This window comes from Pomacea canaliculata, linkage group LG13 (genome assembly GCF_003073045.1).
Source record: "Pomacea canaliculata isolate SZHN2017 linkage group LG13, ASM307304v1, whole genome shotgun sequence".
NCBI lineage: Eukaryota > Metazoa > Mollusca > Gastropoda > Architaenioglossa > Ampullariidae > Pomacea > Pomacea canaliculata.
Genome location: NC_037602.1, coordinates 714608 through 726848, shown reverse-complemented (window position 1 = coordinate 726848; position 12241 = coordinate 714608). Strand labels below are relative to the sequence as shown.

Below are 12241 nucleotides of genomic sequence, written 5' to 3'. Positions count from 1 at the left end.
AGTAAGGTACGAATTGATAAGGCTGGATGTAGTTTATAGATATCTTATTTATTGACATCACCGACGTTCAAAGGTGGACTGTTGCCTGTCTGCCGAGACCAAGGTTGGTTCTGCGCTGCTAGTCTCGGCGAGTAAAACAATGAATGTGACTAAACCGGAAGCTTTGTACACACCTGACACGTTTTAGTAGTTAACTTGAAAAAGTCGTCTGCCAGCAGTGCAGTCATACAAGTTCATGTTGTGTTGAAATGTTGGCAGTGACCAACCACTTCCTGTCCCTGGACTACGTCATACACAAGTTCGTGTGCAAACCGTCCCGGGAGGATATCGCGGTAACTTGGCGGATGGACACAACGGACGATTTTACCGGAATTCTTCGATTTTTATTCACATCGGTAACCGACGTAGTGCTATTAAGTGGTAATACAATCAGAAAAGAATCATTTATTTCTTCTGTATTGCTCTCGCGCGCTGCAGTCGTAGCTAAATATAATTTTGATAAGTCGCCACAACACACAACCGATGAAAACTGTCAAGTTCCCCCATCCAGGTGAAGGATATAAAGCAGCCACAAGAATTCCTCTTTTCTTTCTTAGCACTAATGTTCACATCGTTTGTTAAAACGAGATAAGAAATAGTCGGCTAATCTAACTAAAATATACCTCATTGGGCACAATAAAATCTGATATACTCACATTTTAAAATCAGAGAATGTGTTTGATATTGCAAATAATATATAGATATTTCCTGTAAGCATTTTATCTGCATTGGTCATTTTATATATTGTTTTCAGAGAAAGTGACAGCAAATAAAGTATATTACTTGCTACGATCGTGAAGGTGTGTGAATGAAGTGTCTTATTTACTCCTGTCCGTCTTGAGTGGCAGTTAATTGTTTCCTGTGTTCTATGATCCTGCATGTGTTACTTCTTTGGAAAAGTGATTCACAGGATGAACGGGGCACAACGGCTGTCACTGGACACGTGAGCAGGTTGCACTACACATCACAAAGATCACGTGAGCAGGTTGCACTACATACCACAGTGAACACGTGAGCAGGTTGCACTACACATCACAAAGATCACGTGAGCAGGTTGCTCTACACATCACAAAGATCACGTGATTAGGTTGCTCTACACATCACAAAGATCACGTGAGCAGACTACACAACTTGTCGGGAGGTCACCTGACACTGTCAGCAGGTACATGTCATTGTAAATGGGGGACAGAAAGCACGACAGTGTTGGAGGTGTCCCTGGCCACGGTCGGGCTACTGGTCAGTGCAGTGGTTAGTCTCATCAGAGGGTCTACATGCTGTTGATTCTATTTCTGTAAAACGTGCATCATCATCTTACAACAACAACAACAACAACAACAACAACAACAACAACAACAACAAGGGAAATCACTCGGACAACACTTGCTACCCTTGCTGGTATATATATAGATGTAAAGTAATGCCTTGATATGATTTTGTAATTTGTTCACGCAAATAACATTGTTTTGGGCTCACACAAGCCCTACATCTCGCCATGTAATGCTGAGAGGAATACGTTAAGAAAGTAAGTTTTATTTTCTGCTGACCTCATACAGATGTGAGGGACCATTAGTACAGTGACCTCATACAGATGTCAGGAACTATTAGTACATTGACCTAACACAGATGTAAGGGACCATTAGCACATTGACCTCATACAGATGTAAGGGACCATTAGTACAGTGACCTCATACAAAGAGGCTGGACTGTTTTGGCAAGTAAAGAAGTGAAATGAAATGTACTTTATGGACAAAACATTAAGTGCCAAGAAACGTCCATATTACAAACAGCAGTAGCAATACACACTTTGTTGTCAAACCAATAAAGGACCCTTGACACGATGACTAGTATTTGTAGAAGAAATAAATGCCGCTTCACGATGTACCTAGAGTAAGGAAGAGAATGTCTGTCAGCTGTACTTGTTTCCTCCAAACTCCTGCAAACTCTCATGGGAGTACAAGACAGTATATCTGAAGCAAGCAAGCTCTGGGTATGAACTATCAAAGCTGTGTGACCTTTGGTCAGTGTCTACTCACCACTGATCAGATTGGACATCGAATACTGGGACTGTGGCCTCGTGGAACACAGTACAAGGAGCAGTAGTACAGTATGTGAAGTATGTGGCATTATTGACATAGAAAGTCCTGTTGCTTCTGCTGCTTCTATTTATACTTTTAACTGCCATACGTTAAAATTGGAAAATAGTTTTGTCTGTCATAGCAACTGAACAGCAAGGTCTGATCTCAGTTAGTACAAAATGAATGTTAGAAGGAAGATTGTAAACTTCTGTTGTTCTGAACATCATTACAAACGTTCCTCTACTCAAATTTTTGAAAATCACAAGTAGCGTCTCATATAAATATTTTTGTGGTAGCCTTTAAAATATATTTTACATATTCGCATTAATCTTACCTTTCTTTTTTAATTAAGGAAGAACAAATGTCAAATGACATCGTGATTAAGCACAGAGAATGAGAAACCTGAGGTTCTTACAAATGGAAGTTAGCACCACCTAGCCACACCAATTAACAAAATGTAGAGCTAGCAATTGTCGGCCAGATGTCAGAGACACCCTGAACATGCCAGGAATTACTAGGAAAATATCACAGCAAACATTGCTACAGTGTTTGGGGAAGCGCAGGACGGATCATGAAAACTTCTGTTACTGATGACAATGACTGTCAACAAAGAGTGGAGCACCCCGCATTGACATTATTTCAGACAATAAAGTCATTAATACAAACTATTAATGTATTATTATTTATATTATTGCTGTCTGTCTTCATTTTTAAATTAAAAAAAACAAACTATCCATAAGCGAAACCTTGGACTTATAAACACACTCTCTCTCTGTATATATAAATAGATATAAAACAATAATATATAGATATCAAACAATACGGTCTGTTTGTTTACTAAACTGAACCAAGATGCAATGTGACATCTGAGTTTTGGTCCATACAGCATCCATAAAGACGATTGCTTTTTGGACGGTCCTGAAGTACACTTAGTCAAAATAAATACTGGCCTACAGGAAAGGGTCGACAGTTTACAAAGGTGACACAAATACTTACAGAGAGAGAGAGAGAATGTCCATTGGCCGAACTGGCCTGAGGGTCACTGCTCTCCTCCACTGTTCATATTCGTCCGTTGATTTTCGTGACGTGTTGTCTCTAATGTTCATCGATTCATCTGTTACCGTTTTTGCTACTTTCTTGGATGGATTTCTCTGTCCTGCAGCACTTTTCATCTTTTTGTGCCATTTCATCTCTACTGTCACATCTCCGCCATCTTGTCATCACTTTCATTAGGTCTGCGCATGTGCAGTGGCGACTTTAAACTATGATTTCCTTCATACAGCTGCTTCAGAAAGTTTTGATGTAGAGCTGTCACAGCAATACAGGTAAGTCTGACATGATGACATCAGGTAAGTCTGACGTGACTGACATCATGTAAGTCTGACATGACTGACACCAGGCCAGTCTGACATGACTGACATCATGTAAGTCTGACATGACAGACATCAGGTAAGTCTGATATGACCGACACCAGGCCAGTCTGACATGACTGACATCAGGAAAGTCTGACCTCATAAGTTCAGTTTACAATGACCGTTAGTGTGTTGCTGTCACAAGACTTGTGTTGGTGGAAGGATATTTCTATCTGCAGAGTTGAGCCAATGTACCGAAGGCTGCGAGATGAGCCTCCACACAAATGTCATAGTAACTGTCAGATATTTTCCGAGGCAGAACTTGATCGAAGATTCGAAGACTTATCGAAGATTCCGTGTAATGGCAGGACTTCCCACCGCGTGTGTCAGTGCCACTAGTTGTATCCCACCTTCCATTATCTTCCTGTCATCATTTCTGGTCACTACAGAGTGCGACCCACCTGGGCCGTGATGCTGCGCGTTATGTCCACAAATTATTTGCTTTCTGCCTCAGCAAAAACACAAAATGGACAGAAACTGAAGACAGATGGCACGGACACGCAGTCTGCCTAGTGACACCTGCTAGTGGCTCAGTAGACTCGTGTGTTCATTCCTAAACTGTCATCTCCACGCAGGCTCTCTTCTGTGTGCCATCGCTGTCCTAGTCCTAGCTAACATACCCGGCTCTACCCACATGCCTATTGCACACTTAACCATTCATACACTCTCTCACTCCTGTTCTTCCTTGCGTGCGCGCGCACTCCCCCGCCCCCTCACACATGCTGCAAGTACTTATAAACCTAATGTCACGTGATTGTCTTTGGCTTCCTGTAGAGCTTGCAGTCGCTACGCAATAATAATAATAAAAAATCAGAATGAACGCGTATTACTATGGACAACAGCGGGACAACCCTCACGTGGCCAGCGAGCGCTGACGTCATGCTTACCTCCCTTTTCACTCTTCACGAGGTCGATATCAGCGATGATAACAAAAATAACCCTGAGAAAGATGCTCTTCACTTCTTTGTCGGCTGTAATGATACCGCCCACCTGTCTCTTAGTGACGACTGAAGACACCAACATATGTTCACTAATAGTTCAATATTTTTAATCACAGGAATGTAAGGTTGGTTGTTTTTGGGGGGTAGGGTGGGGGAGACTATTATTTTTATGTTCCGACTCTAAATTATTGCTTGTACGAGTGAGTACATCGTGTTGGAATATCTCGGGTTTAAGTGTCAAAGCAAACGACCCCCAACCGATGAGGCTCGAAACTTCAACTGAACAGTTCACATAAGAACAGAGGACTGCTTAGTTCGTGTTCTGACTGAAGATTGGAGTCCGAATGAATGGGGACTCAGACCTCACTTCAAGCAGTCATCGACTAACAACGAAAAGACTTACAAAGAAAATCACGTTCAGATGACTTACCAGCAGTTAAAGCTCCTACTGATAAGTTCTTGTGTTCACCGACATGTTTGGGTGTGGCCAGCATCCAGCATGATGACAGCAACCATAATCACAACCCAACTCGGACAGACTGGTCGCCGCGCATGTAATAATACCTGATGTCTCAAGATAAGTAAACAAGACTATGAAACTGGATGGTAACAACAGAAATTTTAAAAAATAGATAAAAAATCTGAACAAAAACCTGGCAAGTACAGGTAACAGAACAATATTTTACTATTTTGAGTGCGCGTCATCAAGAAGATATTAGACAGTTTTATCATGTGTGTGTTATTATACTCGATATTTTTATTTTTTACGAAATCGTGTATTTTTATTATTACTGAATTCTGTTATTGCTGTTTTGTAAGCATTACACTGAATGAACCATTACAAGTCAATCTCTTATTAATGAATTGGCCTCTAGCGGTCATCTATTTGATGGTTGTTGTTGTTGTTGTTGTTATTATTATTATTATTATTATTGTTATTATTATTATTATTATTATTATTATTATTATTATTATTATTATTAATGTAGCGTGCAAACTGCATTTTTATTCCGAGTTTTTGTTAAAGTTTTGTTAAAGTTCATATCTTTTGGGGTATACCAACACCACATTAAACTAGCCAAGCTCTCTCTGAACTTTGAACTCATGATGCAGTAGATGAGGAAGTTGAATGAGGAGTTGATGGTCCTAAACATGCCAATCAAAGCCCAGGTGAGCTGGTAGAAGGTGTAGTACTTGCCGGTGAGGCTGAGGTCCGGCACAGCAAAGTAGGCGACCTGTCCGGCGCAGCACGGGATGGCGCACACGATGAAGAGAAGCGATGACGCGATCAACATCCGGGTCAGCGCCGCCTCCTTGGACACCATCCGGGCCTTGGAGGTGGCGGCGTCCTGCCTCCCACCTTCTACCGTCGTCAAGGAGCGTCGCCAAGCTAAGGCTGAGCGAAGTTTCATGTCGGTGATGATTGTTGTGACGACAATAATAACGAGAAAGGTTGTCGGCAGGAAGGTGGCGTACACAAAGATGTCAAAGATGTCGATCACTGTTCGATTGTCCAGATAATACCTGCAACAGAAAGTGGGTAACACAGATGGTGGCCGGTGTCCTTGTAGGTCTTGATGAAAACCGAACAACGATAGTGAAAGCGAAACATTATCAGTGACTACAAATTGATAATACTGACAATGAAGGTGACTAGGAACAACAACTCTACTTTAATGACATCAAAATAATGTTAATTACAACAAAGTGACACTTCTGACAGTAAAATAATACTAGTGATAAAAAAATTATTAGAGAAGGCATTTGGAACAGAGTCGCTGATTGTGACAGGGCAGTTGTTGCATCCAGCATTTTTTTCTTTGAATAATTATCGTGCTGTCCAGAGACTGCCATTCTGACATGCATATCTCAGCTTCATAAACGCTGCCCTGTATGCCCTGTAGGTCGACTATGTCCTGTATGTCTGTATGTCGAGCATGTCCCGTATGTCCTGTATGTCCTGTATGTCTGTATATCCAGTATTGTAAGACCGTGGGACTCAAGAAGCATCAAGTTCATACTGTGTGACGTAGAAAAATGTTTTCGTTGTGTTGGTGATGGTGTCATAAGATGTGGCAGTGGTGAATCTTCCACCCACAACGGCACAAAACCCTCCGATGAGTAAAAAGGAGCAGACGACTATGATGGCGGCCATGGTGGACGTCTTGAGCAGCCTCTTGGCGTGGAAGGGACTGACGACACAGAAACACCGCTCACTGGCGATCACAGCCGACAGGAACTGCGAGGCCCACAGGAACCCGATTAAAACTGGAGAGTTGGACAGATAGCTGAAATTATGAGGTTCACATGGCATAGGTCTTAACAATCTATGAGACTGTTATAGCGCAGAGGTTTATCATCGTTCAGAACTTTATGATGAGGCAAGAATTATCACGGGTTTGTGGTTTCTAAAAAAATATGCTGTCTCGTGGACATGGACAGGACATATATAAAGGTGAGTATCTGTTATCTTCTGTGAATGTGAAGGTGTGTATGAGTTGTGAAGGTGAATGCAATGTGAAGTCATGCAAGTACACAGGACAGGCGCGGTACTTACTGACGAAGTTGGTCAAGACGAACCAGGAATCAGGAAGGACCAGTTGCCTGATCTCCTCCTCAGTTGTCAAGAGAAAATAATACAGGGCCACCACCAGGTCCGCCAGGGCGAGAGAGAAGAGACAGAGGTTGATTCTCTCCCTTAGGCCCTGTCGGTAGAAGACAATGGCGCTGAGCACGTTGCCAGGGATACCGAGGACAAGCAGGAGTACGGTCAACAGGAAGTCGATCCCCAGCCGAATCCACCCCACAGTCTGAGTATGTACAAGATACATATTAGTGAGCGCTCGCAGCTGATGAGTAACAAGTTAGTGAGTGATTATAGCTCGTGAGTAGCAAGTTAGTGAGTGATTATAGCTGATGAGTAAAGTGTTTTAGCATGGTGTATTCAATATGACATGACCCAGTTGTGAGTCAGTGAGTACACGTGGGGTCAGGTGGAATCGCAGAGTATGCATACGAATATGCTACATAAGGTACAAAAGTAAATAGGTAGAGATAAACATGGGACACTGGATAGCAGCATGTCACGCTGAAAGACCACAGGACACTGGCACTGGACAGGTCGTGAGACCAGTGGACACTCAATGTGACAAATCTTAAGGCCACACACTGACAGGGGGAGACAAGATCACTTCATGAAGACAACTCTGACCTAGATGACCGAAGTGACCTAGTGTGAGCAGCCGACACTTGGTGTGACCCTGAGGGTGACAAGCGACAGACCACGTGACACACGTGATTTTCACCTCCAAGGAAATGACGTCATCGCCTGTCCATGGAACCGCGACCACGGAGCAGCCCCTGCAGGGTGTGGTGGGGCCAGTCCACCTCTGGTCCCCAGTCAGACTTGCTTCCGTCACCATTGACTGCGTGCTGACCATGGTCATCTGCTGATAACACCGGAAATTACATTTTAGGGGAGGAAACTGAGGATAGTTGAACTACTGACACGAAAGTAGAATGTCGACGTTGCTAGGTGACGCTGCAGGCCACACTCCAGTGACTAAGGGTACAATGAAGGAACTGGTGCTGTGGGCGTCCTTAAACTTCATGCTATGTTCTCTGGCAGACAATAAACTGTCTTGTCTACATATTGTGACAGACAATAAACTGTCTTGTGGCCACCTGTCTATCTAAGTGTGACAGACAATAAACTGTCTTGTATTCTTCTGGCTACATCTTGTGACAGACAACAAAGTCTTGGTATGTCTCCTGTCTATGTCACGTGACAGACAACAAAGTGTTGGTATGCTCCTGTCTATGATGTATTGTTGCTAGTAGAGTAGCTCCACTACAAGTTGATCATTTTACTGCAGTGTGTAGCCCTACCTGTCTGTCATCACCGAGTGGACTACTTCTACAACTACTACCACTGCAAGGTGTGGGTGTAGTGACATCACTAGTCCTCCAATGGTTACTGGTGACGATGCTGATATTTCTTTGTCAATTTATTCTCTTACTCTTCCTCCTCTTACTGATTATCTCCGTCTGTTGGATTCAGTCTACTCCTGTTGAACTGCTGTTAATGCCAATTGCTAACTTACCTTCTGAGATGCTTACTGAACAATCGAACGAGCGGTCGACTGACCCACCGAGCCACTCACCGACTGAGTGAGGTCAAAGTGGACTCAGAGTGGACCCCAACATGTTTGCTCTATTTGTGACACTATAGCAAGGCTGCAAGGAATATTTTTCACACACTGATGTCTGATGGGAGAAGCAGCCACCTTTATTCAGTGGGCTGCAAATCAATTAAAACAATCATGTACTTAAAATTTGGGATTTATTTACTCCGAGAAAACTGAAGTATACTTGTATTTCCAATTTTATCAGGTAATGACACACTACGTTTCTCGACAGTTCATCAAATAAAAATTAAATAAAATTTATGAAACCTTTATGTAGATAGTTTCTTAGACAAAAATCCCTCTCCCCATAGAAAACTTAAAATGTAGCGCAGCAATTTAAATACTACACTTTCAAAGGGCAGAATAATTTAAAAATACAAATTCCCCGCACCCACACATGTAATACAAACTGACAGCCCCTCCACCCTGTATTTAAACGGTTTCTTGAATCTGGATCGTTGAAGCAGTGAGTGCAAAGATTGATTGGCACTACACGGTGTCATTTGAACATTTGTCCTCCACGTGCTCCTCTTGAGGTTTGTTTGTACAGGGTAGCCACAGGGGCAGCGGGGATCCCGTGCACCACCCAAGTGCCAAGTGCTGTTACTTGTGTGCTGGTAGTTACTTGCTGAGCTCTGTGCTCGTTGGCTGCAAGTCCTGTGAAAAACTGAGTAAATAAACTTTTGAATCTCATTGTAGATACCTGCCAGTTGTCGTCTGTTTGTTTGTGACAGTGTTTCACCAGCTCGGGGAGCAGAGTATGGAGCAGACGACGTGCAGTGTCGTTGTGGGACACGAGATGTGGACATCGGGGGTCGTCTGGGCTGTGGTGGACACAGTGGTGGCTTTGTTTGTCGACAAAATGCTGTAGGTGCCTTTGTCAAGCGGACATCAACGCTAATATATGGATGTACTCTCCCCTTGATGGCTTTACCTGTCTTCTTCTGCTTAGAATGTGCACGCGAATGTGTAGGAAGCGCGACCTCGTACGAAAACGAATCCCTATTACTTCACTTTATTATGAAAAATTAATTTGTGATCTGTTTATCTCTTTCTCTCTCTCCCTTCACTCTCTCTTCCTCCCTCTACCCCTTTTTTTCGTCGGAGAGCCTACTTAAATTCTGTTATCGCCGTTCATTGTATGATTGTCGGTCCGCTAACACTCTTGTGACACTCAGCCAGTCTAAGAGGTGTAACTCCAGCAGCTGCAAACACTTTCTATTGAGAGCTTGTTGAATTGCAGCCTTCAGATTTATTTATGTATTTATTTATCTATTTATTTATTTGCTGTCGCAAGACGTATGACATCAAGCTGGTGCTCTAGAATCCGTCTGCCACAACAAAGTGGGCAATAGCCGTGTAGAGGTGGTGTTGTAGCCTTGGTGTTGTAGTGGTGGTGTTGTAGTGGTGGTGTTGTAGCCCTCTCCCCCCATAGTGCGAAATCGCCGCTAGGTGGAAGCACTTTCCTACTAAATAAACCAACCAACCAACCTAGCGGTGGTGTTGTATCAGTAGTGTTGTATCAGTGGTGTTGTATCAGTGGTGTTGTAGCGTGTGGCTGTAAGTATTAGAGTCGTTATTAGTTGACAGGCGCTCACAACGTTTCCGGTTCTAATGATGACCTCGTGACCTATTTTCCCTATCGCCATGGTGACCGAGATACGGCACAGCACGCGCTGAAACGCATTCCCTAGTTGCACTGAACATCAAGGCATAGAGATCCATTTATGGCTGTCTCAACTTCTTGCCATTTACAGCGGCTGAGCAATGTCCTATTCGATGAAACTAATGAAGGTGAGTGATCCCTATTAAGGAATTGATTATAGTCGTCTGCTGTATACTTAATATCTTCTGCCGTTTGAATTAGCGCAATGTTATGAACAAATACACGACTACAAGAAAAAGTTCTCCAAGACACTTTATTGATGTGCATACATAGTGATCACTCAACAGTCACAAGCTCAACCCTAGGAGCGTCACATTGGGATAAGACTGCAATACACCTCACAGCATGTCACACTATGTCACACTATGTCACAACATCTAACATCTCACAGTCTAGGGCGACATGGTTAACGCCTGTCACCAATACAATGAAGGTTGGCTGCCCTGAGTTCATTTCTCGTCTCGAGCACGCTGTTCTTTCTCTGCACGTGACATCTGTTTACAGGGCTGACTGCTTTGCCGTGCTATGCACCAATCCTCCCCCTCCCCCAACACACACACACACATATTATTAACTAAAGTCACTGATCGTACACACCGGTCCATGGTAACATCTTGCTTTACACATTTTGTGTTACATTACTACTCTGTATGTAGACCTTACAACAGCAAACTACACATCTACACAAGAAGAACGCGTTCCTTAATGTATTTAAAGAAATGACAATAATTAGTCCGTCTACCTCATGCTCTCCTGAGTTTTGGTTTATTTAGCATTACTTGTTGTTTACACAATGCATGATTAGTGCGATTATCGCCTTCAAATAAAAATTAGTTTGTACCTTACACCGTAAAGCTATTTGTGCCAACAGTCGTCTTTTGCTGGAATGTTTATTAATGTTTACTTGTGGGACAAGAGTTCCTTAGAAAGTAATGCTGACTGTGCCGCCAGTAGCCAGTAGGACTGACCACTCTACATGGCGAAGCTAATTAGTTTTAGAACAAAATATCTGGGACACAGCTTGTAATTTGTTGGAATATCGAGTAACTGGAAAAGTCGTGAATGTTGTAATGACACTTGTCCTGGCCTCATCAGTAACCAGCACAAGAGTCAAAGCCAACTCAAGTCTACTGTCCGATTCTTGTAATCATTCTGAGGTCTTCAGACAGACCTCTCGCAACATGTCTCGTGTCCACGCACCTCACTGTCAGGTAGTCACGTGATTAGTAACCAGTGTTCACCACATTCTGGTGACAAGGGAATGAACTGACCTCACCAGTCGCAGTCCGGGACAAGGGGTACTGGCTGTCACTGTCATTCTGTAGAAGACTTCCAAAGCCTTTTGTTGTGTAAAGGTGGGCTTGACAAACAGGCATCAAAAAATAAAAACATAAAAGTTTTAACAACGTTGATAGCTGTATAGGCTCCCCACAAGCGGAGGACACAACTTTAAACCACGTAAGGCTCCCACCTATACAGGGCAAAGGTCAATAGCTGCTGACGGTTTGTGGACAAGAGACGGAGGTCCATGGACAGTTTTTGTGCTGCATTTCATACATTGTATATGACAGTGTTGCCATTGTGTAGAAACAGAAGGACACCTTGAGAGACAATGTCTTTTTTTTTTCGTTTTCTTTCCTGTTTCAACAAAAGACTGGCCCATCACACAGAAATTATTGTCAGACTATATTTTCTATCAAATAAGAGATAATGGTTCGGTGAACTGACTTTCAGTGGACTGTAGACAACTTTCGTAATTTAGTTGACAGGTGAAATATTTGTGACTGGAATAAGGTTCCCAATCATCGAATATTAATGTTTGGGGCAAGGTTACTCATCCCTTGCTAATCCGCCAAAAACTTTACCAATGAGTCAAACCATAAAGGTTATATCACAGTTGTTGTGATGATTAGAGGACTGG

The 12241-nt window shown here is 42.8% G+C and overlaps 1 protein-coding gene across 1 annotated transcript; it reads right to left on the bottom strand.

Moving 5' to 3' along the window:
• Positions 1–5436: 5436 nt before the first annotated feature.
• Positions 5437–7298, bottom strand: LOC112554329 (tachykinin-like peptides receptor 99D). The gene is made up of 3 exons (XM_025222066.1): positions 7025–7298; positions 6489–6735; positions 5437–5991 (listed from the first exon to the last, which is right to left on the bottom strand). The coding sequence occupies exons 1-3, from the start codon at positions 7296–7298 to the stop codon at positions 5448–5450; spliced, it is 1065 nt and encodes a 354-aa protein (XP_025077851.1). The 3' UTR covers positions 5437–5447.
• Between the last annotated feature and the right edge of the window lie 4943 nt (positions 7299–12241).

Excerpts from the sequence above, each read along its gene's own strand:
- LOC112554329 (XM_025222066.1), bottom strand. The coding sequence starts at position 7,298 with ATGTATCTTGTACATACTCAGACTGTGGGGTGGATTCGGCTGGGGATC. Across the intron at positions 6,736-7,024 it reads CGTCTTGACCAACTTCGTCA|TTTTAATCGGGTTCCTGTGG; the intron begins GTAAGTACCGCG and ends CCAACTCTCCAG. Across the intron at positions 5,992-6,488 it reads ACATTTTTCTACGTCACACA|GTATTATCTGGACAATCGAA; the intron begins GTATGAACTTGA and ends TTTCTGTTGCAG.